Source organism: Bidens hawaiensis, unplaced genomic scaffold (assembly GCF_021521415.1).
Source record: "Bidens hawaiensis isolate Kalapana, Puna unplaced genomic scaffold, B.hawaiensis_p1.1 tig00016054_1, whole genome shotgun sequence".
In the NCBI taxonomy this organism is placed as follows: domain Eukaryota; kingdom Viridiplantae; phylum Streptophyta; class Magnoliopsida; order Asterales; family Asteraceae; genus Bidens; species Bidens hawaiensis.
Window position 1 is genome coordinate 282,711 of NW_027492458.1, and position 22,736 is coordinate 305,446.

Consider the following 22,736-nt stretch of genomic DNA (forward strand, 5'->3'; position numbering starts at 1 on the left):
AACATAGATTAAATCAATGGTTGGTTATTAAATGCAATGCAACATCCTGTATTATAGTTTTAAATAGAAGGTTACAAGCAACAAACAACATATTTTAAGAAAATATTACATGTAAATTCTTTGGAAATTACAAGTCAAATGAGACAATTAGAAGGTAGATAATATATGATCCAAACTCCTTTGTCACATGTTGTCAAGTTGTAATTAATTAATAGCTTCAACTAAAACTTAATAATTAATAATATTAAATAATTATTTTGGTATTAATTATTCATGTTTCATTGTTGGTGAACAATAAAAAGACTATTGCACGGTGAGAACCAGGTGTCTTACCATTCCTACGTGTGCATAAAATAAAAAACAAAATTGATGGTTCGATTTTATGTTTTTCAGAAAACAAAACTGTAGTTAATAAGTTATTAACTAACAACACGATTTAGACTCAAATTCGTTGTTTATGGTCAGAAACTTTTTTCGGTCTAAAATTTTCAAGCTTAAATGACAAAAACAAGAAAAAGCGAAACCAAAACCCAAACACAAACAAAAAAAAAACCGAGACCGAACGGTTTTTGAACTTCAAAAACCGAAGTTTCGGCTTAAGTTCAATTTTAGCACAAAACCGACCCCCTCCCTTTTTTTAACGGCCACAAACATGGAATTAATTGCCTAGGTACTCCGTACGAGGTGACCCAATGACAAAATGTCATCGCTAGCTGACCCAACCCAACTGTACGAACCTCTTAAGCTCCTCAAAGTTATCTCCGAATTTAGGGAAAACTCACTCGTCCAAAGGTTCACTGGCAGTAAAACCCGGACGCCCTAATGATTGAAGGGAAGATTACAAAGATTTCAGTTTTCCTCTATTAAATCACCCATGTTAGGTCTCCATTAAAAAAACGCATTCTTTCTAACCGAACCGTGTACACCACTTCAAAGTATATTTATAGTAAAAAAATGAATTGGCTAAAAACAGATATATATGTACATCTATCTAATTAATGTATTGGAAGTTTGTTTCTCTCTCTCCCATCTTTCAGCAATATCACAGGTACTCACTCCAGAGAGAGAAAACAGCACTAAATCCAAGAGATTCTAGAGAGAGAAACCTTCAAACTTCCATGGTGTCTATCACTTCTTCAATCTTTAAACAAACATTTATTTTCTGGGTTTTTTTATATAATTATTTTGTGATTTCAGATTAAAAAAACACTAAATTCTGGTACCCAATTATACATATTTGCTCAGTTTCTAGCTTTCTTGATTTCCAGCAGTTATTTCAAGATTCTTGTTTTATTATTGGTTTCAAATAAATTAATCATTTTTATAGCATTTATTTTCTGGGTTTTTTTTAAAATAATCTATATGATGTTTTCAAATTAAAAAAAAAACAATAATATTTGGTACCCAATTGTGCATATTTGCTCAGTTTCTAACTTTCTTGATTTCCTGCAGTTATTTCAAGAATCTTGTTTTTATTATTGGTTTCAAATCAATTAATCATTTTTATAACATTTCTTTTCTGGGTTTGTTTTTAAATAATTTATATGGTGTTTTCAGATTAAAAAAACACCAAATTTTGGTACCCAATTTAGCTTTCTTGATTTCCAGCTGTTATTTTAAGAATCTTGTTTAATTCTTAGTTTTAACTCAATTAATTATTTTTATCACATTTCTTTTCTGGGTTTGTTTTAAAATAATCTATATGATGTTTACATATTAAAAAAACAATATTTTTTGGTACCCAATTACACATACTAGTCTAGCTTTCTGGATTTCAAGAATCTTGTTTAATTCTTGGTTTCAAATAAATTAATCATTTTTATAAGTTTATAATTTGTGGGGTTGAATTTTTTTCACAAAATTATAAAAATTTATGGTTAAATTTGCAGAAAAATGGAAGAAGATGATGGAATGATTCAAGGGGTTGATGAATTAGCAACACCTTCATGTTTGGTTGTGGCTTTAGCTGTCAGTGAAAGTAGAAAAACCAAATATGTTGTTAGATGGGCTTTGGATAAGTTTGTTCCTGAGGGTATGATTTTGTTTAAATTATTCTACATCCGCCCCAAAATCACCAGAATCCCAACACCAAGTAAGTTTAATATTTCCATTAATATTTCATGCAAATAATATCAAGTTAATATTTTTTAAGATATAACCGACAGAAAAATATAACTCAAAAAAACTGATTACAGTAACTCTCTGTTTATTCTAAAATGTGTGTTCTTTGTTAATTATTGTTTATGAGTCTTGAATTGGTATCAAAGCCAAGTTCAAATGATCAATAATTAGCGAATAATACACAATTTGGAATAAACGGAGAGTTATTGTAATCAGGAAAATATAACTCAAAAAACTTAAGTATCCCATAACGGGCTCGCTTATAAATTACCGGGCCTTTATATAAAAAATGTACATTTTTTTGCAGTTGGTCCACAACTTATTTCTCAAGTGAGAGAGGATGTAGTGACAGCTTACAAGAAGGAGATGGAATGGCAAACTTATCAAAAACTCATTCCTTATAAAAATATGTGTGAAAGAAGAAAGGTTTAATCTTTTATATATTTAATCATCTATATAATCAATTAGTTTATGTATTTATGGTTTGTGTTTTATTTCAGGTGGATACTGAAATTGTGCAAATTGAATCTGATGATGTAGTAGAGGCAATAAAACATGAAATTGTAAAAAACAATATTAGTAAGCTTGTGATCGGAGCTTCATCGAAGGGCATATTCTCTAGGTACCAAAATCTAGTTTAGTTTTCATAATTTTCATCGCACGTTTAATAATTTATTTATTTTTGGATGTTATAGAGGGAAGAATTTGTCATCGAAAATCTCGGAAAGCATACCGAGCTTTTGTACGGTTTATGCTATTTCAAAAGGGAAACTATCGTCACTTCGGGCTTCGGATTCTGAAACCATTGGATCCAGTAAATATGATAGCAATAGTAGTGATTCAAGTTCTATTACTAATTCATCTGTTGCAACAAGTTCAAGAACAGGTAGAATTGACTTTTGAAGTCAACGGGACTAATTTTGTATTTCCGGTTTCATATAAATACTTTAATTATTTTCAGAAAAAGTTGTAACATGTTTGACGGTTACAACGAGTAGTGTAAATAGGAAGATTTTGGTGTTGAATACAAACCATGTTTCATGTCAACTTTCATTTCGAAAAGTTATAGGTTTGACTTCAAAAGTCAAAGTTACTATTTGATTGATAGTTTGCGATTTGTGACTTGTATGACAGAGTGGACAGACCAAGGCTCAGCAACATCGTACTCCCAATTTTTTTCAAATTCACTACCGAAGACACGCATTGAAGAAAGTTCTTTAAAAATTTTTAGAAACAAGTTTCTTGATAGCGGTGAAGGAGACGAAAATAAATCTGAATATATTCATGCAAATAGTACAGTTTCAAGCAGCAGAAGCTTCTTGACTGAAAACCAGTCTTGGACATCTGATCAAGATGGCATAGCTTATGCACCTTCCGAAATTACTTCAGAAATCCAGGTTTCTTTTTATTTTTGTAATTTATAAATATAAATGTATTTTCGTGTTATTTTAATCTTTTTAACTTAGTAAACTTGTTATGCAGGATAATCATATCAACTTTGAGATTGAAAAATTAAGAGTTGAACTCAGGCACTTTCGCGGGATGTATGCAATTGCACAAAGTGAGACATTTGATGCTTCTAGAAGGGTGGGTGACTTCAAATTTTCTCTTGACTTTTGACTTCTGACTTTTGAAGTCAAACTTTGACTTCTTACGTGATACTTCGTACGTGTTTTATTGTAGATCCTAAAATAATATTTGTATTAGTTATTATGTTTTGGTAGTATGTTAAATATAGTCACCACAAGATATTCTAATGTTTTTGAAATTTCTGTCGATTTTTATAATTAAATCTAGCCCGTTTGACTTACTAAAGTCAAGTTATACTAAAGGGCCGTATGATAAGGCGAAAATGATCAAACATGCCTTTTGATAGTCATATGATATGACCATTGATAAAGTCATACAGCCCGAAAATGGCGAAGGATATTGAGGGCCAGGGGTGCCCCCCGCCCCTTTTTTTGCGCAACAGTGTAAATTTAGCCGTTTTTCGTCCGAAAATTTTTATACGTAGTGTAAATTTACCCGTTTTCGGCCAAAATTTTGAGCCCCCCCCCCCCCCGATATTCGTGTCCAAGCTTCGCCACTGCAGCCCGACCTTTTTTTGCATTGTCATGCAGCCGTGTGATGCGGTAAACTTAACACATAAGTGACTAACGTGACCAGTCACAATGTCATATGGCATGCATGACCACTTTTTGCCCTATCATACGACCCATATGATGATGTCACCTGGTGTGTCTGTATAGCATCACCGGTGTATCAATAACCGCACCCAACTAAACAAAAACATCCTGGTTTGTGTAGCTCAACAATCTTCAAAAACATCAACAAGAGGAATCAGCTCGTCTCAAGGATTTAAAAGCTAAAGAAGAAGAAGCAAAAACTTTAGCGCAAAAAGAAAAGGAACAACACGAAGCCGCCAAAAGACAAGCCGAATATGTAAAAGAAAATCTAAGAAGAGAAGAGGCATCAAGAAAAGGTGCAGAAGAGAGAGCGTTACACGAATCACAAGAGAAACTAAAGCTTCAAAACGCCACAGCCGGAGCTGCATTGCATTATCAAAAGTTCACGTGGGAAGAAATCGTAGCTGCGTGTTCTTCGTTTTCTGATGATCTTAAAATAGGCACCGGAGGCAATGGAACCGTTTATAAATCCAACTTTCATCATACGGTTGCTGCGGTTAAAGTTCTTCATTCTCAAGAAGCTCATAGAACCAAACAATTTCAACAAGAGGTATGAATCCAACAAAATAATAATAATAATAATAATACTAGTAGGGGTGGGATCCAGTACAAATTAAATTAACATGAATAAGGTATGCATAAATCTAATATTTGATTTTGCAGCTTGAAGTATTGAGCAAAATCCGGCATCCGCATTTACTTATTCTGATCGGCGCGTGTGTGGACCACGGATGCTTGGTTTACGAGTACATGGTAAACGGGAGCTTGGAAGAGAGACTGTTTCGCAAAAACAACACGCCACCGATCCAATGGTATGATCGGTTTCGTATCGCGTGGGAAGTAGCATCAGCACTAGTTTTCCTGCACAGTGCAAAGCCGAAAGCGATCGTGCACAGGGACCTTAAGCCTGCAAACATACTTCTTGATCAAAATCTAGTAAGCAAAATCGGGGACGTTGGTTTATCGACAATGCTGCAAACGGATGCTTCGTCCACCGCTACGATGTACAAAGACACGAGTCCAGCTGGCACCTTGTGTTACATTGATCCAGAGTATCAACGAACCGGATTAGTTTCTCCAAAGTCAGATGTTTATGCACTAGGGATGGTGATCTTGCAGCTGTTGACTGCAAGGCCCGCGATTGCAGTGACTCATGTGGTGGAAACTGCGCTTGAAGATGGCGAGTTAGTTAATGTGTTGGATCCTGAAGCGGGTGAGTGGCCGGTTGATGAAACTAAAGAGCTAGCCACTTTAGCATTGAGTTGTGCGGAGCTTAAACGAAAAGATAGACCGGATTTAAAAGACGCAGTTCTTCCTGTGTTGGAACGGTTGAAAGTGGGTGCTGACGTGGCGCAAAGAACTGCGTCGAGCACTCAAGTCACCGTACCGAAGCATTTAATATGCCCGCTACTCAAGGTATGTTTATAACTTTGTCCAAACTTTCTTCTGTTGGTCGGCGCTAAGCCAAATTTGAAAATGTACCACAACAATACCAAGTTTCGACCTGTTGGCGCCAACGAGTATTTCACTAACGGAGTTAGATTCCGTTAGTTTTTTATGAAGTGGACGATGATGTGTACGATGATGTGGCAAAAATAGTGACGTGGACTGCTTATGTGGTAAAAAATTTTTTAACTTAAACTAAATTTTTCTAACCAAAATAAACGAACCAAACCACTTTTTTAACAAAAATAAATGAACCAAACCAGTTCTTTTTTACAAAAATCAACAAACCGAGCCACTTTTTTGAACAAAAATCAACGAACTGAACCACTTTTTTTTAACAAAAATCAACGAACCGAACTACTTTTTTAATAAAAATAAACTCAGTTCGAGAAAGTTCGGGTCAAAACAGGTTTTAGGTCGGAAGTGGTTCATGTAAGAACGGTGGTTCGGTTCGTTTATTTTTGTTAAATAAAGTGGCTCGGTTCGTTTATTCATGTTAAAAAAAAGTGGTTCGGTTTGTTTATTTTGGTTAGAAAAGTAGTTCGGTTCGTTTATTTTTGTTAAAAAAGTGGTTCGGTTCGTTTATTTTGGTTACAAAATTTTAATTTAAAAATATTTTTTTACCACATCCAGTCCATGTCACTTTTTTTGCCACATCATCGTACACTTCATAAAAAACGAACGGAATCTAACCCCGTTAGTGAAAAGCTCGTTGGTGGCCAATAGGTCGAAACTTGAGACTGTTGTGGTACATTTTTAAAGTTCAGCTTAGCTCTGGCCAATGAGACAAAGTTTATTTGTATTGTATCTAATAGTTTATACATGCAGGAAGTTATGGTGGATCCTTGTGTGGCTGATGATGGATACACTTACGAGCGCAGGGCGATAGAGAAATGGTTAGAGGAGAATGATAACTCACCAGTGACGGGTTTACCATTGACTAGTAAGAGCTTAACGCCTAACTACACGCTTTTTTCTGCAATCATGGAGTGGAAGTCAAGAACATAAATAAGATTTAAGTTAGGTGCAGTCTAATTTTTTTGGATTGTTTTGTGTACATGTGTTTGATGTTTTAAGTAAGAATTTTGATGTTTGATTTAGCTACATGATGCTTAAGTCTCTAATATGAACTTAGGAGTTTGAAATTTTTTATCAGTGTAAAAATATGTTCCTATAATAATATTGTGAAAGAATATATATATAGTACATATTAATTTGTTGATTTGTATCGGAAAACAAATTATTCGACTGAAATAAATCAACAATCACTTGGTATTAACCGATTACTAAAGAATGGTTACTCGAATTGATTAACGATAGAAAAATCCGTTAAAAACAAAAGATACTCATAACTTTGTGAAACAAGTACAATAGAACATCAAGAGTGAAGTACATATTAATTCATCCGTTGTTCGTTACAAAAACAAATACGCATTTTGTTAACGAACAACTAAAATATTAAGTTTCATAAGCTAACGTCCAGCTAAGCGACGACCCCTGCCACTAAAACTCCTAGATTTGACGGGTCCCTCCTATCACTCGAGGTTCCACCAACGCGATAGCTTCTACCTTGGAATGCACCTCCGGTTGACTCCTCCTGCTGCTTAACTGGACTATTTATTTGGTACCCGCGACCCCAACGCTTGACAAGCTTGTGACTATATAAAAATATTTAAGGACAACAAAAACAAGAAAAACCGACAGAGGTGGGAAAATGAACGGGTGCGTTGACTCGACTCTCGACCAGTTTTTGTTATTTTAAAAAACTTTAATAAAAAGTTACTGTGTTAAATATGATTACAACAATATCAAAGTTTTCTAACATTATAATATAGGAGGCTGTAACATTAAGAAAACATTTGTCGTAACTTTTAAACTAGGGGTGTGCGTGGTGCGGTTCAATGCAGTTTTGGGCTAAAACCAAAACTTCGGTTTTTTGGATTTTTTGAAACTGATGTGTTTCAGTTTTTTTTATTTTCATTTTGGTTTCGTTTCGGTTTCGGTTTTTGCCATTTAAGCTTGAAAATTTTAGGCAAAAAAAAAATTCGGCTAAAAATAATGAATTTAGGTATAAATAATTATGTTAATTGTTAACTATAGACTATTATACATTTGACCAAAAATACTTGAGTTGCATATTTATTAAATTCTTATAAATTACTTAAAATCAAAAAAATAAAAATTTAGGATTTCGGTTCGGTTTATTCGGTTTTTATTACATGCAAAACCAAAACTGAACCATTACTTCAGTTTTTCCAAAAACATAAAACCAAACCGTTGTTTTTGTTTCGGTTCGGTTTTTTCGGTTTTTTGCACACCCCTATTTTAAACTATTTGACATAATTGATTCATTTGACTCGTTACTTTGTAGCTACATTGAATGCAAATAAACAAACGGCACATGCATTCATGTTCGTTCGCTTATTCAAGTAGACAAAATTGTTCATGTTTGTCCGTTTAATGAACAATTCACAAGCTGTTCACTGAACGTTAGGTAAGTTTACACACCTACAAGTAAACGAGTCAAAATTGCAAAACCGACATATAATATTGAATATTCGACGTCGGTTTTGGTTACTAGAAAACCGATAAGGATACACCCAAAATGGAGTCCTGCAAAAATTGTTGCCACCAGCAAGAGGATGTAGAACAGTCAAAAAGTAATACAAATGGCCAACAACAATTCCTAATAAGCTTGGCATCAATGGGTTTCCAAGCACTAAATCTATAGCAACCATAGTCCAAGGTAAATAGAACCCCTGCATGCTCATTATTATAAGTTTTTCAAAAATAAATAAATTACCATAAGTCCATATTTAATAATTTATATCATATGATCACTTTCAATACCTTAAATTCCACAAGCCCATAAAAGTTAATACGAGTGTTCGGGAGCTCACGACTCCAAACATAAACGATCATGAAAACCAACGAGGCTCCCATCCATGGAAACCGAAGAAACGGAATGGCAGACATGGCCTGTCAAAACACGCCACATGTCAAAAATCTTATCAAAAATTATTTTTTTTCTTAGAAAAATTAATCTTTATAAAAAAATATTTTTTTTTTAATAAAAGGAGTGGTGTGCCAGCATACCAGAAGCGCGAATGCTCCAAAGAAAAACATCCAAACATAATCCGCGGTCCTCTTGTCAAACGGACCTCTTTCTAACTGCACCCCATATTTCAATCTGAAATAATAATAACAATAATAACTATATAAACAGTTTTACTTAAAATTTAATTTAGTTGAAGGTGTGCATGAGATCAAGAAATATTTACATGATGAAAAGCCGAAACGCGAAAGTTAAAGAGAACGATCCGATGAAGATGAAGTTTGTAAGAAGCCTCCAAATCTGCATCATGCAAAAACTTCATATGATGTTTCCGATATTTTCTTTTATTTTACTCATTTGACCAGTAAACGAGTCAAGACTCAAGATTGTCACCTCTACAAATTAGTAATCTTTACCTGAAAGCGCTTAAACACGTCTTCATAATCGAGAGCTAAAATCAAGGGGCTGTAAAGTTGTAGATGACGGCCCAAAGACATCAACAAACAGATGGTTGCGTACGTCTTTGCAACAGGAGGTAACGAATTATAATACCTGGTTACATTTAACAAGTTTAAACTCACAAAAAGAATCAAGACTGAACCTTTATGTTGAATAACTTAAAACAAATAAAAGATTCGTTATTCGTTACGTCTTAACATACATAAAAATAATAACTTTGAGAGTTAAGAGAGCTTACTGAGCAGGTGTAGACATTCTTGATAATGCAAGTTTGATATCAAGAAACTGGATTTTATAACTTATAACTCACAAATAAGATTAAAGATGATTAATTTAAGAACTGTGGATTCCAAAGAAAGACTTTGGAGTCATCACAGGACCACAAATTGAAGTCTTGAAGTTTTATAAACGGCAATCATATTAAATTATTAATCCTGGTGGAGCACTGAGAAGAAGAATGACTATTTCAGTTTTGACTGGGTAAACTTTGCAAAAAATATTTAAAATAATAAAAAAATAAAAAAAAATCGGACGACCTATACCGCTATACGGTATGTAAAACAGTAAAACACTCACAAACTAACATAAAAAAAATCTATAACTTTAATAAAGATTTTAACTCATGCTATTTTTAACAATGTCGCCACAAAAATGAGTAATTTATCTGGAAAAAAAAAACTAAAACGGGTACAGTACTACAGTTTCCGTATACATATTTACATAGAAATACAACAGGGGGAAAATCGTCAATATCACGTTTCGGGCCCGGAAGCAAACAGACTAATAAGGCCGCGAAAAACTTGTGCAGAGAGTTTTTGTGCTTGAAGAATCTCGCCATCCACATTCCACACACTTTCCTCCCCGGAAGATGTGAATGTGAAAGTTGTAGTCTGTGAAAATAAACAAAAAGTATGAATTTTTATTCAGAAAATGCAAAAAAATAAAATAAAATAAATTAATGAATAAACTTACTTTATGATGTTCAACGAAATCGAAATTCAGGGGGGTGCCATCCTTTCTTGCCAGCTGAGTGAGGTGCCTACATATGTCAAATCAACGGTCATTAGTCACATTTTGACACATTCATGAATGAATTAAATGCATAAAAAAAGCGAAAAAGTAACTAAAACAGGAACGGGTCAAAGGAGTTGAAAGTTAACTAAAACATGCACATAACGTCCTAAACCAGTCTATAGAGAAGAATATAACGTGTGATCAGGTTGCGTGGACCCGACACATCCTTTGATTAAAGTTTTTTCTACCCATTTTATGTAAATAATCAGTCGGTCGAGTATGATTACAAAAACAACATTATTTCAACGATGGTTTATTTTCTTGAACAAAATGATTTTGGAGGTTTTATGCATTAAAGATGCACACTTGATGCCTTCGTTTAATCTAAAACAATTTGTTTGACCGATTGACTAGTTTCTTTTTAAGAGAGAGTAATTTCCACCAATAAATCCAAAAAAGATGAATAAAAAATAAATAAAGTTATATGCTTTTACCATAAATAAAACGCACGAGGGCACTCTTTGATCAAAACAAGATGCAGAAAACCGTCTGAAAGATGTGCATCAGCAACCAATCCATCGGGTGCCTTTTCATTTCTACAGGAGATTACAGCAGCCCCAATGCTAAGAAACCGTCCTTTAACACTAACCCAATTTGACTTTTGTTTCGGGTCAGGTTTTTCAGCTTGTGGGCCCACTGATGCCGTGCTACAAATATCACATTTGGCCCGACACACTACTCGTTCTGACTCTTTAGATAAACCCCAAAATGCCTTTATTCTTCTTGCATTCGCACCCACATTCGTCTTTTCTGGTTCGGCTTTCATATATGCAATTTTCGCCTCATATGACCTTTTAATATTATGAAAACAGCCAACTCAAATTAGATAAGAAAACACTATTGGATATTGTGTTATGATAACACTATGTAGGTGATTTAATCACCTGTGCCTAAGGAACACTTTAGTTCCTGCGTAATCGTATCTCGTGGGCCCCATCCACCGGTACTTCTCACTCTCTGTAATAACATCTCCATAGAATCCATAACTGGTGACATCCAAGAAACAAAAAAGAAAAGTCAATATACTTTTTTTTCCTTTGTATTTACTCTTTAACAGGTTCTGCAACGGTTTCTGTGATTTGCAAATAATTTTTATGTCCATTTATAATAGATAGTTCCCACGTAAAATATGATTGCAAAAGCAATATAATAATAATAATAATAATAATAATAATAATAATAATAATAATAATAATTAAAATAAAAGTTTTTAAAAGAAGATTTTTCTATTAATTATTTTTAAAAAAAACTCCATCTTTTTTTGAAAAAAAAAAAAGAAAAAGAATTCAAAATTGAAAGTCTACCCTGCAAAGGAAGCTGCATAGCGTACATGAGGCTTGTTCCTGGACACATGTGATTTTTCCCATCTCACAACTTGAGCTATATCAAGGCATACCCTTTTACCCAAGATAATTTGCAGTGCTGATGTCATCGGATCCCGTACCCCAGTTGTGCTGATGGGAAGTCAAAGTTAGTCACCGTTCAACGAGTTTTCACATAAAAAATGCAAAACAAAAAAATCATAGTTATTTACCATATTACAATAGCATCGGTAGAACCAGAAGGAATAAGCCCAAACCGAAACCGTTCATTTGGGAAAGACATCTCAGAATCTTGATCTGCTTTATGATATACAAAAGTAGTCAGTTGTCACACATTATGAAACAAATAAAAAATATACAAATAAAGACCCGTGCAGAAAGACGCATACTGATTTTTACGGGTTGTGATTCGTTGAGGGATGAACTTTTAAGAAGGGGAGACGTGTCGTCATTAGAAACCGTGGGGTCCACAACGGTTACCGTTGGGTCATGAACCAATACATCACTTTCGGTTTCAACCGTTGGATCGTCATCTGAAGGGGAAGGTGGATAAGGTGCTTTATGTCTTGGCAATAGAATCCCGTTAAGAATCTCATTAAAAAATCCATCACCACCCTAAATCCCATCAAATAATCAAAGAACAATATCAATATAGTAAAAAAAATGAAAAATTTGGTAAAAAAATCCGATAAGTTTACATGTAAAGAAGATAATACTCACAACGGCTACAACTCCATCATACAAGTTAAGCTCTCGGTTTGTTATAGAAGCCATAGCAGCAAAAGCATGCCCGGCCCTTTCTGTAACAATAACCTATAAAAATAATCCATCAAAATCTAATCAATATTTATGTTGGCTAGAAAAATTCGGGAAAAAAAGACATGAACCTTTGTTTTCACTTTAGCTTGAGAAAAGATTGGAGCTACACTTTCCCATGTTCGATAACCGTTTCCTTTTCCACTCCCCGGATTAACATAAACCTAATAAACATAAAGGCAAACAATTTTTGACATGTTTCACAAATTCTGATTACTTAAGTGACTAACGGTTGTGTTCTATACTTCTATTCAATTATTCATCCTTAATAGAACATACCAAAAGATTCTTGGGTCGGTCGGTTTCCAAGCTTAAACAAGAGTTTATCTTGTTGACCCACATTTGACATATTTGCTTATCGACATGACCGAACGTAAAGACAACTGGAGCCCACAAAGAAGGTTGACTTTTTGACCTCTCTACACCATGCACCGTGAACCGATACATCTACAAGCAATAGATACACATAAAGTGACAAAACTAGAACTTAAATTGAAATCCAAGAACCTATGTATACACAAAAAGGATGAGACTTTCTAACCTCGGATGCATGACCCAATAGGAATCCAGGGTTTGTGAGAAGGGTTTCGTGTACTAATCCCCAATCTATAAACTCAACAGCGTAAACATCTGACATGTTGATTGAGGTATCATGTTTGGATAGAAGTTGTATTCCTAAACAAGTTGAACGATCCTCGCTATCCTTCAGCATAAGAAACAACAACAAAACATGCTAGGTCAATCTCATGAAACGATTAGATTGCCAACTAAACATATGACAGATACTAAAATAATTAAAACTACAAACAAAATGGAGAAGGGGGCAGGTCTTGATAACGTCTTATGTTTAAAAGTTAAAAACTTTTGCAATCAAGAAACAAGTATCCCATATTAAAAAGTTTAAAACTTAAGCAATCAAACAATATGGTAATATTATAACTAAAAACAATCTGGGGAAGTGGGCAGTTCTTGATATATACAATATGAGGAAAAGATGAAGAAACAAAAAAATCCCATGTTTAAAAGTTAAAAACTTTTGCAAAGAACTACAAATTTGGCAGTTCTTGATATCAATTTTGATAGCAATGCTTACTGGTGCAAACCAACAAATACAGAAAACTAAGAACAAAACCAGTTATATAGGGAAATAAATTCAAGATTTAAATAACTAAAAGATGAAACAAAAGCAGTTTGATGTAAGGTCAATCTCATGAAATTGTTAAACTAGCAACTAAACATGTGACAGATGCAGCAATTGGGAAAAAGATAAAAAAAAACAAAATATCCCATGTTAAAAAGATTAAAACTATTGCAATCAAACATTATGGTAATATTGAAGCTACAACCAATATGGGGAAGGGGGCTTTTTTTTACAAAAACTTCTGCAATCAAGAAACAAATATCCCATGTTAAAAAGTTTAAAACTTTAGCAATCAAACAATATGGTAATATTAAAACTACAAACAATATAGGGAAGTGGGCAGTTCTTAATATCAAATTATTATTTTACTACTAATGTTCACAGATGCTAAAATTTGAAAAAAGATCAAGTAACAAAATATCCCATGTCAAAAAGTTCAAAACTTTTGCAGTCAAACATTATGGCAATATTAAAACTATAAACAATATGCAGAAAAGAGCAATTCTTGATATCAAAATTACTACTAATGATCACAGATGCTAAAATTGAGAAAAAGATCAAGTAACAAATTATCCCATGTCAAAAAGTTTTAAACTTTTGCAGTCAAACATTATGGCATTATTAAAACTATAAACAATATGCTAAAATTGACAGTTTTTGATATCAAATTTACTATTAATGATCACAGATGCTAAAAATTGGAAAAAAATCAAGAAACAAAATATCCCTTGTTATAAAGTTTAAAACTTTTGCAATCAAACATTATGGTAAGTTTAGACTTATAAACAATATGCTAAAATTGGCAGTTCTTGATATCAAATTTACTACTAATGTTCACAGATGCTAAAATTTGGAAAAATATCAGCAAACAAAATATCCCATGTTATAAAGTTTAAAACTCTAGCAATCAAAGGTAAATATCAATGTTCACAGATGCTAAAACTCTAGTAATGTTTACTGGTGCAAACCAACAATAACCAAATCAGTTAAACAAGGAATTAAATTCAAGATTTAAATAATAATAATAATAATAATAATAATAATAATAATAATAAAAAGATTGCACAAAAGCAGTTTGATGTAACCTGGAAAAACTAACATTGCAAAGGGATTCCATCAATTTCCAGGACAACCCATCTGGTTTAAGGGTAACAAAAACCTCCCCAACATGATCCAAGAAAAAATTACAACTCAAAAAAATCAAGGGTTCTTCATATTGGCTATTATTATTATTATGATTATTATTATTATTATTATTATTTTCTTGAATATCATCATCATCAACCCTCATGATCAAATCACCATTTCTATCCATACCAATGATCAAACCTCCCAAGATCCAAAAGGGTGTTATAAAAATCAAATCTTTAATTCAAAAATGAAAAACAAAATGATCTCAAACCCCCCAAGATCCAAAAGGGTGTTATAAAAATCAAAACTTTAAGTCAATAATTGAGAGAAAATGGGTTTGTGATTTGAGGGTTTGGTGCGGATTTAAGGGAATCAAAGGGAGGAATCTAGAAAGATATTAGATATGTGTTTTTGTTATTGTTGTTATTGGATTGGAGGAGAAGAGGTAACAAGAAATGAATAAAAGTACAAGGAAAGCGCTTTACGATTAATTGGTCGATAATAATTCATACTGGCCCAAGTAACTACTGTATTTTTTACTTTTACGGAAAGTTTACTAAACCTTTTTTGTGATCGAAATGTTTTCAAATTGTTTGGTAAAAATGTCATAAACCGACAATGTAACTAACATACTTTCATCGGTAGTGTAAATCTAATAACGTTCCTCGTGTGTTTTAAGCCCAACCAATTTAAAAGTTCAACCCAACTAAGCCCAAACAAATGTAAAGCCTAAGGCCGGAGGAAAAAGTGCCAGAACCTCAACAAAAGAATGAAGGTGATTTAGTCTTACAGACCCACTAACCGTTTTAACCACGGCACTCCACCGATCACCACCGGCTCTGCTCCGCCTTTCTCCTCCTTCGGTCACCAGAACTCCGGTCACCACTCACCACTACAGTTTGGCTTTGTACTTGCTCAATTTAGGTAATTAACTAAAATTGGTTTTTCAACAACGTGGTCATGATTTTAAATGGACAAATTATTCTAGTGGTCGAAGACGTTTTTGATGTAAAATGGTTTGATGAGTATTTGAAGCTTATCAAGACGGATTTACGCAATTGAATGAGTGATGAGTATTTGAAGAATGTTTTAATTTTAGTGGTTGAAAGAGAAACACATGAGAAAAGTAAAAGAAGAGGGTGTAATGGCTCGATTTCAAGTTTTTAAAATTCAATGAGGAAAAATACGCAGCCAATGTGTTTGAATTTATTTATCATCGTGTTTCGATTTTTGTTTAGTTTACATTGTATGAAATACGGTAAAATAAATGATTTTGAACGTTACCCCTGACATTTTGATCTAAATCCGTTACTGCTTTAATAAGAAGTTTACTATTTTTTTATTATAGTCGAAATGTTTTCAAAATATTTAAAAAACATGTCATAAACCGACAATGTAACTAACATATTTTTAACTTTAACGGAAAGTTACTAATTTTTTATTATAATCGAAATGTTTTCAAAATGTTTAGAAAACATGTCATAAATGGAAGTTAGATGAGAGGCATACAAGGTTTCCCATTATCCTGTTAAAGTAGAATTAGAAGTGTTGTTTATCACGTTATGTACATGGATTAATAAGTAACAGTTTAAAGTGTTGAAGTTATATTTATATAAGTTTAACAATATAATGTATATATTAATATTATATTGTTTTTGATGAAAATATTTACATAATCAACTAATCGTCGTAGCATGTTTTTGTGTATGTAACGGTGCGTCAAATCCATCTAAACTTTTTAATAAAACACTTTATTTTTATAACAGTTAATTTTTTTATATAAATATAAGATATATTTTATAGTAATTTTAACTTTTGTAGTTCTTAAATAGTTAAATATAAGGTACTTTTGGTATAATAATATTGTTTAACAAAGTCATTAACTTTTTTAAACTTCCTATTAGTTTTACTATGTCAAAACCCATGTATGAACCCGTGTGATACATGGGTGGTTAATAAAACATAAAAAAATAATATTATATTAATAATATATCTTATGAATTTATATTATAATCACAAATTTAACGGATTATTTTTCATAAATCTCTTGGAATGAAAAAAATGGCGATTAATAAAAAAAACAGTTTAATAACACAAATAATAAGATATATATAAACAAATTGGTGTGAAGTATTCATGGTTTATTTTCTGCCATAATCATTCCTAATTGGTAGACTTTATGTTTGGTAATGTTCTATTAAGGTGAGTTTACTTTTGTTTTATTCTTCTTGTTTTCTTTCTTGTCTCTCTACACCAATGATTAAAAACCGGTATTTTACTTGTACCGGATTGGGCTAAAAATTGGTACAACCGGTTGAACCGGATTATATCGGGAGGTTCAACCGGTCGAATAGTTTACCTTATATTTGCCTATAAATGTAACTTCAATCCAAAAATAACCTAAAACTAAATGATTCCTATAACAAAAAATAATTCAAAAGTTAATCCATATTAAAAAGCAATGGAAAAACACCCAATTTTGAAAAAATAATCTTAAAGTTTACACGTTTGAATGTTAATTGTTGGATTAAAAGTAATTTTGAAAAAATATGGGCCGCAAATATCATAAATTTCACAGGCTTAAAACCGGTATGCCGGTAAGAACCGGTATTTAAGACAAAAACCGCCGGTACGATGTTCTATGAAACCGGTCAAAAATACCGGACTCAAAATACCGGTCTACTATGAGAAATCCGGTTTAAACAGTTCAACCGGCCGGTTTGAACCGGTTTTTAAAACACTGCTCTACACCATTACAAAGAATTAATAAGAACTTTTATTATGGAATTCAATATTGGTGTGAAGTATGTATAATCGATCGAGTCAAATAAGGGTGATTATTTAAATTTAATTTTGATTCATCAGGTTACCACTACACGGTGTAGTCTACACCACATTTGAAAGGACAATTTTGATTTATTATACTAAGAAGAAATTCTAAAAGTTGAATGTAATTTAATTTAATTTTAAATTATTTTATTAACAAGAAATTATGAGAAATCATATTATTTATTAAAATAAACCTTGTTTTAATAGCATAATAGATTTATTATTTTTATTGTTTTTTTAAAGGCATTAAAAAAACCCCTAAAATATTTGTCTTAGTTGAATTCTATGATTATGCTCTCAAGATTCTTTTTAAGTTCTTGAATAACCACCACCATTGTAGTCACCATCTTTAACATACATATAAGCATTATTCCTTTGCATACCAACACACTCACCAATCAAGAACTTACAAATTGATATTCCAAAAAAAAAAAAAAGATAGTTTTGAGCATTACCATCCAAAAATTATCTTTCTTTTTCTCTTTTATGGTGTCAAATCTTCATCTTATCCAACCATACACACACAAGCCTACAAGCTTAAGGATACACAGTAAAGACCTCCACGTCATCCATACTCGGGCTTCTGACCGAGTACTGAAATGTCCATCCATAACACGCACCAGCATGCGTGCCATTCTTGTCAACCGCAAAGATAGCCCCAACGAAAGTTGGATACTTTCTAGCTATTCTTGATATTGCATCTTTCGCAGCAACACTTGGCGCCATTCCTAACCGCATACTCTCCACCACTTGATAACTGAAACCAGTTTAAAACACATATTAACTAAAATGATCATTAATATGCAAATTGCTTGATTAAAACTTAATTTAAAAGTATGATTCTTTTACATGCAACTTTTTGTTTAACAAAAAACAAAACAAAACAAAAAACCTTATAATATAAGATTACCATGGGAGAAAGCGCATCATGATATCGCCATCGCCCGTTGCACCACAAGCTCCAACTTCATCATCAGCATATGCAGAAGATCCAGCAATCGGTCCATCACCAACCCTACAGATAAAAGGGTAAATTCTTGAAATTAACTAAAACTTTTTTTTTTTTTGAAAAATCGAGTACAATAATCTCGGTCAAAGTTTATGCTAGGGGTGGCAAATGTGACCTATTGGGTTGAATGAGTTGTATCACAATGTATATAATGGGTCACAATGGGTCAAACTAAAACAAGAAAATGATTGAAACGGGTTGAAATTTCTCAAGATTTTTATTTTATTTTATTTTAATTTTTTTTAGGAACGAGAAAAATGGATGAAACTTTTTAGTACTTTTACTTTTTTACTTTTTGATTTATATTTCGAGTTATGCTTTTTTACTTATTTTTTTTTTGAATTTTTTGGTGAGGGGTTTTTGAAATGGGTCAAAATGGGTTGAACTTTAAAAAACCCATTTTGACCCATTTCAAAAACCCCTCACTAAAAATTTCAAAAAAAATAAGAAAAAAATCATAACTCGGAAAATAAATCAAAAAGTAAAAAGTAAAAGTACTAACAAGTTTCCTCCGTTTTTCTCGTTCCATATATATATATATATATATATATATATATAAAAAAAAAAACTTGAGAAATTTCAACCCTTTCATTCATTTTCTTTTTTTAGTTTGACCCATTGTGACCCATTATATAAATTGTGATACAACCCATTCAACCCAATAGGTCACATTTGCCACCCCTCGTTTATACTGACCTGCCTGGGATCTTAAAACTAGCACCATTTGTTGATGTACCAACAGCAATGTGTCCAGACTGAAACCAAAGCAAGACTTAATAAACGAAACGATCATATTACAGAAAGAATTCAAGTAAACAAGAATGAAAAAGCAACAAACTTTATCAAAGATTGCCATGGATATTGTATCATGGTTATGAAAATCGACTCTAGACGATTTCATTCTAATATATTCAGGAGCATCGTCAACCAAACACGTCTTGTCGCCAACGTCTGAATCTTGTTTTAGATGATAAGGACCGCAACTATTTGTTGGTAGAACGTTTTTTCTAAAATTAGGCTGACAGTGATTTTCTCTCCATTTGGTCCACTTTTCCATCGACTCGGGTGAGCTAAGATTAGAAGATCCCGGAAGACCCATTGAAATGGCAAAGGAGGAAGCTCGATCACCCGCAAGCATTGTGTGTTCGGTGTACAACATGACCAATCTTGCAGCTTTGATTCCATCTTTCACATATCTCATGGCTGCAACCGCTCCAACCTCCATTGTTGCCTATATGAATCTTACCAGTCACAACATAAACGCAGTTAATGGTTTTCACTTTTCAGACAAAATACATAGGGTTGTGCTAAACGTACCCCTCTATTATTTTAAGAGTGCTGCTACACGTACCCCCCCCCCCCCTCACAAACTTGGTGGGCCCACCCTCATAAAAATAATATTATCCGTCTCACATGGGAGGTATATTCAGCAGGGGTGTAGACGAGTCGAGCCACTCACGAACTACCCAGGCCTGAGATTGAGCCTTGTATGAGAAGCTCATATAGGCTCGTCAAGCTTTAACGAGCCTTGTGTATTTTTTACTTTTACCTGTTTTGGACTATTTTTATTTGTTTTACATTGCACAGTCGAGCTCGAGCCGAGCTTAGGCTCGTTTAAATTTATCTCAAAAAGATATAAAAATAATTAAAGATATAAAAATAATTAAAAACATATATTAATTAAATAATATTTAATCAACGAGCCGAGCCCAAGCTCGAAAAAACAACTCACGAGCTGAGCTTTAGAAAAAGAGCTCGAGCTCTCGTAAGTCAAAATGAGCCTAGTCAAGCTTGGGCTCGGCTCGGCTTGTTTACAGCAAGGGGTATATTCAGACACTCCCTATTATTATGGTAACACAAATTAGTGCATAGGAGCCTTGCGCATTTTTTTAGCGTTACCTCTCCTAAAAAACCGTGTATTAAGTTTACACTGCACAGTCGAGCTCAAGAACTCGTTTAAGTTTTTTCCACAAAATGTATAAAAATAATTAAACACGCCCGAAATTGAAATAACAAAAACAAAAAACAAGCTGAGCTCGGGCTCGGCCGTTTACAATGAGGGGGGGGGGGGTATTTAGACACTCCCTATTATTATGAAAACACAAATTAATGTTACATGTTGTTACCCCATTCATGATTAAGGCATCAAGTGTGGTTTCACTATTCTCATCAGGGCTTCCACCAGGTCCAACTGTTTGAACATAAATTCATTTTATAAAAAAATATATATAAAAATAAATCAATGTTAATTAGCATTGGTTTGAACTTTGAACAAACTTACCGGTACCGTCACATCTAAGAAACTCACAGGCGGAACAACCTTCCACAACTGCATCAACGGAGGATAATCCGCCATTGATGGCCCTCCATCCTGCTCTCACGGCTTCTAAGAACGGCCACGTGCTCACTACTAACGGAAACTTATTTGAATATTCAACCTCTTGTCCTGTTACCTGTCGAAAAAACAGACAAAAATAAACAATAGTTAAGAAAATAAAATGCTGACAGTTTGGTTTTATGTTTTCGTAAAAAACAAACTTTTGGTTCGGTTTTGTAATAAAAACCGAACCGAATATATAAATTTTCATTTAATTTTGAGTTTTCTGCAAATCCTAGTTATTAAATAACATAAGATTTTGTCTCTGAGCTTTAGGCTCAAATTCATTATATTTTTGGCAGATTCTTTATTCGGCCCAAAAAATTTCAAGCTCAAATGATAAAACTATTAAAAACTGAACCCAAACCGAAAAAAACCAAAACAACTCAAAAACTGAATTTTGGTTAATTGAGCTTTATTTTGAGTCTATAACCAACCACACTAATAATAAACGAGCCAATCCCGAGACAGAAGAAACGACTCACGAGCTGACCTTGGGCTCGTTTAAGGTTTTTCTCTCAAAATAGATAAAAATAATTAAAAACGTATATACTTTAATTAACAAATAATAAACAAGTCGAGCTCGAGCTCGAGCTCTCATAACCAAACCGAGCTCAAGCTAAGTGAAGCTCGGGCTCGGTTTGTTCAAATCACACCCCTAAGGTCCTAACATTTGGATCATTGTTTCAAATTATCTTGAATATGTGTGATCAGATCAGAAACTAAAGATAGAACAGTATGTGCATATTAACAAATCTGAGAATAAATTCACATTATTATTAAATATTGGCATAAAAATTCATAACCAGGTAATAGAATCATTCGAACCAATTAGATGATTCCGAGGACCGACAACATTACATAAACAGAGCAGATTTAAGGAAGGAATTACCTTGGAGACAAGTACGATGATAAGGAGTGGTAATACAGCTGCCATTTTAACACCCGTCGCTTGCCGGTTGGATTAAGTGGTAATACAGGAAAACTTATAAAATTTTAGAGATTATCTTAAATAAATATTTATTTTATCTAGTTATATATGTTATTTTTTATTTTTAAATATTTTAATCTTGCAAAAAAAAAAAAGGAAAGGAAAACGAAAACTGAAAAATTACAATATAACATGTTCCTAAATTTTTTTTTGTATGAAAGCGACTAATAATTCAACTATTAAAGAAATGGTGGTTTTTTTTTATATAAAACCGTAATTAAGAAAAAAAAAAAGATATGATTTCTTACTACTTTTTTTTTGGCAATTTTACAGATTATTATTTTTTCAATTTTTTGGAATTTAAAAGTTATATTTTTACTAATTTTTATAAAAATATTATGCAAAGTCAAACTATTTAAAATAAACAACGTAGATAACATGCTATTCAGGTAAATTATCTAAAACTGGAGCACAAAATAATATTTTAATGATTTGAGTGGAACAAAATATTTTATGAGTGATCTGATTAGAACAATTTTAAAATTTGATTACTATTCTATAAAAAAATCCCAATTTATATCACCCAAATTAAAAATATCTTTAGTTGTATAAAATTTTCAATAAAATATCATTATACATCAAGAGTACATAATGCAAACGGGATATTCATTACAGAGAGAAAATCATGAAACTAGTAATTTCTGTATTCAATATATATTAATAGTTATATCATATAGAATAATCATTGTTATAGATAAAAGCGGTGTCATGTATTTATTTTAAATCACAAGTAAAAGAACTAATTAAATACGGAATATAATTACTCTAAAAAGATTAAT

At 32.8% G+C, this 22,736-nt stretch overlaps 4 protein-coding genes across 10 annotated transcripts; 1 reads left to right on the plus strand and 3 right to left on the minus strand.

The window, feature by feature from the left end:
* Window positions 1-982: 982 nt before the first annotated feature.
* Window positions 983-6,829, plus strand: LOC143550567 (U-box domain-containing protein 35-like). 2 transcript variants are annotated; one of them, XM_077041190.1, is made up of 10 exons: window positions 983-1,048; window positions 1,890-2,092; window positions 2,429-2,547; window positions 2,622-2,743; window positions 2,817-3,007; window positions 3,256-3,518; window positions 3,604-3,708; window positions 4,429-4,857; window positions 4,971-5,723; window positions 6,582-6,829. In XM_077041190.1, exons 1-10 carry the CDS (start codon window positions 999-1,001, stop codon window positions 6,759-6,761), a joined length of 2,415 nt encoding a protein of 804 aa, XP_076897305.1. In that variant the 5' UTR covers window positions 983-998; the 3' UTR covers window positions 6,762-6,829. The 2 variants fall into 2 exon arrangements, with proteins under 2 accessions (XP_076897305.1, XP_076897307.1); XM_077041192.1 differs by having other exon boundaries at window positions 1,002-1,121; window positions 6,582-6,828.
* Window positions 6,830-7,089: 260 nt separating this feature from the next.
* Window positions 7,090-9,657, minus strand: LOC143550568 (derlin-1-like). The gene is made up of 7 exons (XM_077041193.1): window positions 9,506-9,657; window positions 9,225-9,360; window positions 9,035-9,108; window positions 8,850-8,943; window positions 8,604-8,732; window positions 8,352-8,512; window positions 7,090-7,411 (listed from the first exon to the last, which is right to left on the minus strand). The coding sequence occupies exons 1-7, from the start codon at window positions 9,520-9,522 to the stop codon at window positions 7,237-7,239; spliced, it is 786 nt and encodes a 261-aa protein (XP_076897308.1). The 5' UTR covers window positions 9,523-9,657; the 3' UTR covers window positions 7,090-7,236.
* A 190-nt stretch (window positions 9,658-9,847) lies between these two features.
* On the minus strand, window positions 9,848-14,865 carry LOC143550569 (ceramide kinase-like). 5 transcript variants are annotated; one of them, XM_077041197.1, is made up of 12 exons: window positions 14,706-14,865; window positions 13,021-13,182; window positions 12,759-12,926; window positions 12,551-12,643; window positions 12,384-12,476; window positions 12,053-12,278; window positions 11,876-11,963; window positions 11,646-11,795; window positions 11,226-11,327; window positions 10,776-11,132; window positions 10,240-10,306; window positions 9,848-10,157 (listed from the first exon to the last, which is right to left on the minus strand). In XM_077041197.1, the coding sequence occupies exons 2-12, from the start codon at window positions 13,114-13,116 to the stop codon at window positions 10,020-10,022; spliced, it is 1,578 nt and encodes a 525-aa protein (XP_076897312.1). In that variant the 5' UTR covers window positions 13,117-13,182; window positions 14,706-14,865; the 3' UTR covers window positions 9,848-10,019. The 5 variants fall into 5 exon arrangements, with proteins under 5 accessions (XP_076897312.1, XP_076897311.1, XP_076897310.1 ...); XM_077041196.1 differs by having other exon boundaries at window positions 14,720-14,859; XM_077041195.1 differs by having other exon boundaries at window positions 11,876-11,960; window positions 13,021-13,177; window positions 14,706-14,859.
* Window positions 14,866-18,015: 3,150 nt separating this feature from the next.
* On the minus strand, window positions 18,016-21,919 carry LOC143550571 (putative isoaspartyl peptidase/L-asparaginase 3). 2 transcript variants are annotated; one of them, XM_077041200.1, is made up of 7 exons: window positions 21,859-21,919; window positions 20,871-21,042; window positions 20,716-20,780; window positions 19,428-19,820; window positions 19,286-19,344; window positions 18,491-18,595; window positions 18,017-18,337 (listed from the first exon to the last, which is right to left on the minus strand). In XM_077041200.1, exons 1-7 carry the CDS (start codon window positions 21,901-21,903, stop codon window positions 18,118-18,120), a joined length of 1,059 nt encoding a protein of 352 aa, XP_076897315.1. In that variant the 5' UTR covers window positions 21,904-21,919; the 3' UTR covers window positions 18,017-18,117. The 2 variants fall into 2 exon arrangements, with proteins under 2 accessions (XP_076897316.1, XP_076897315.1); XM_077041201.1 differs by lacking the exon at window positions 21,859-21,919 and having other exon boundaries at window positions 18,016-18,337; window positions 19,428-19,830; window positions 20,871-20,987.
* Between the last annotated feature and the right edge of the window lie 817 nt (window positions 21,920-22,736).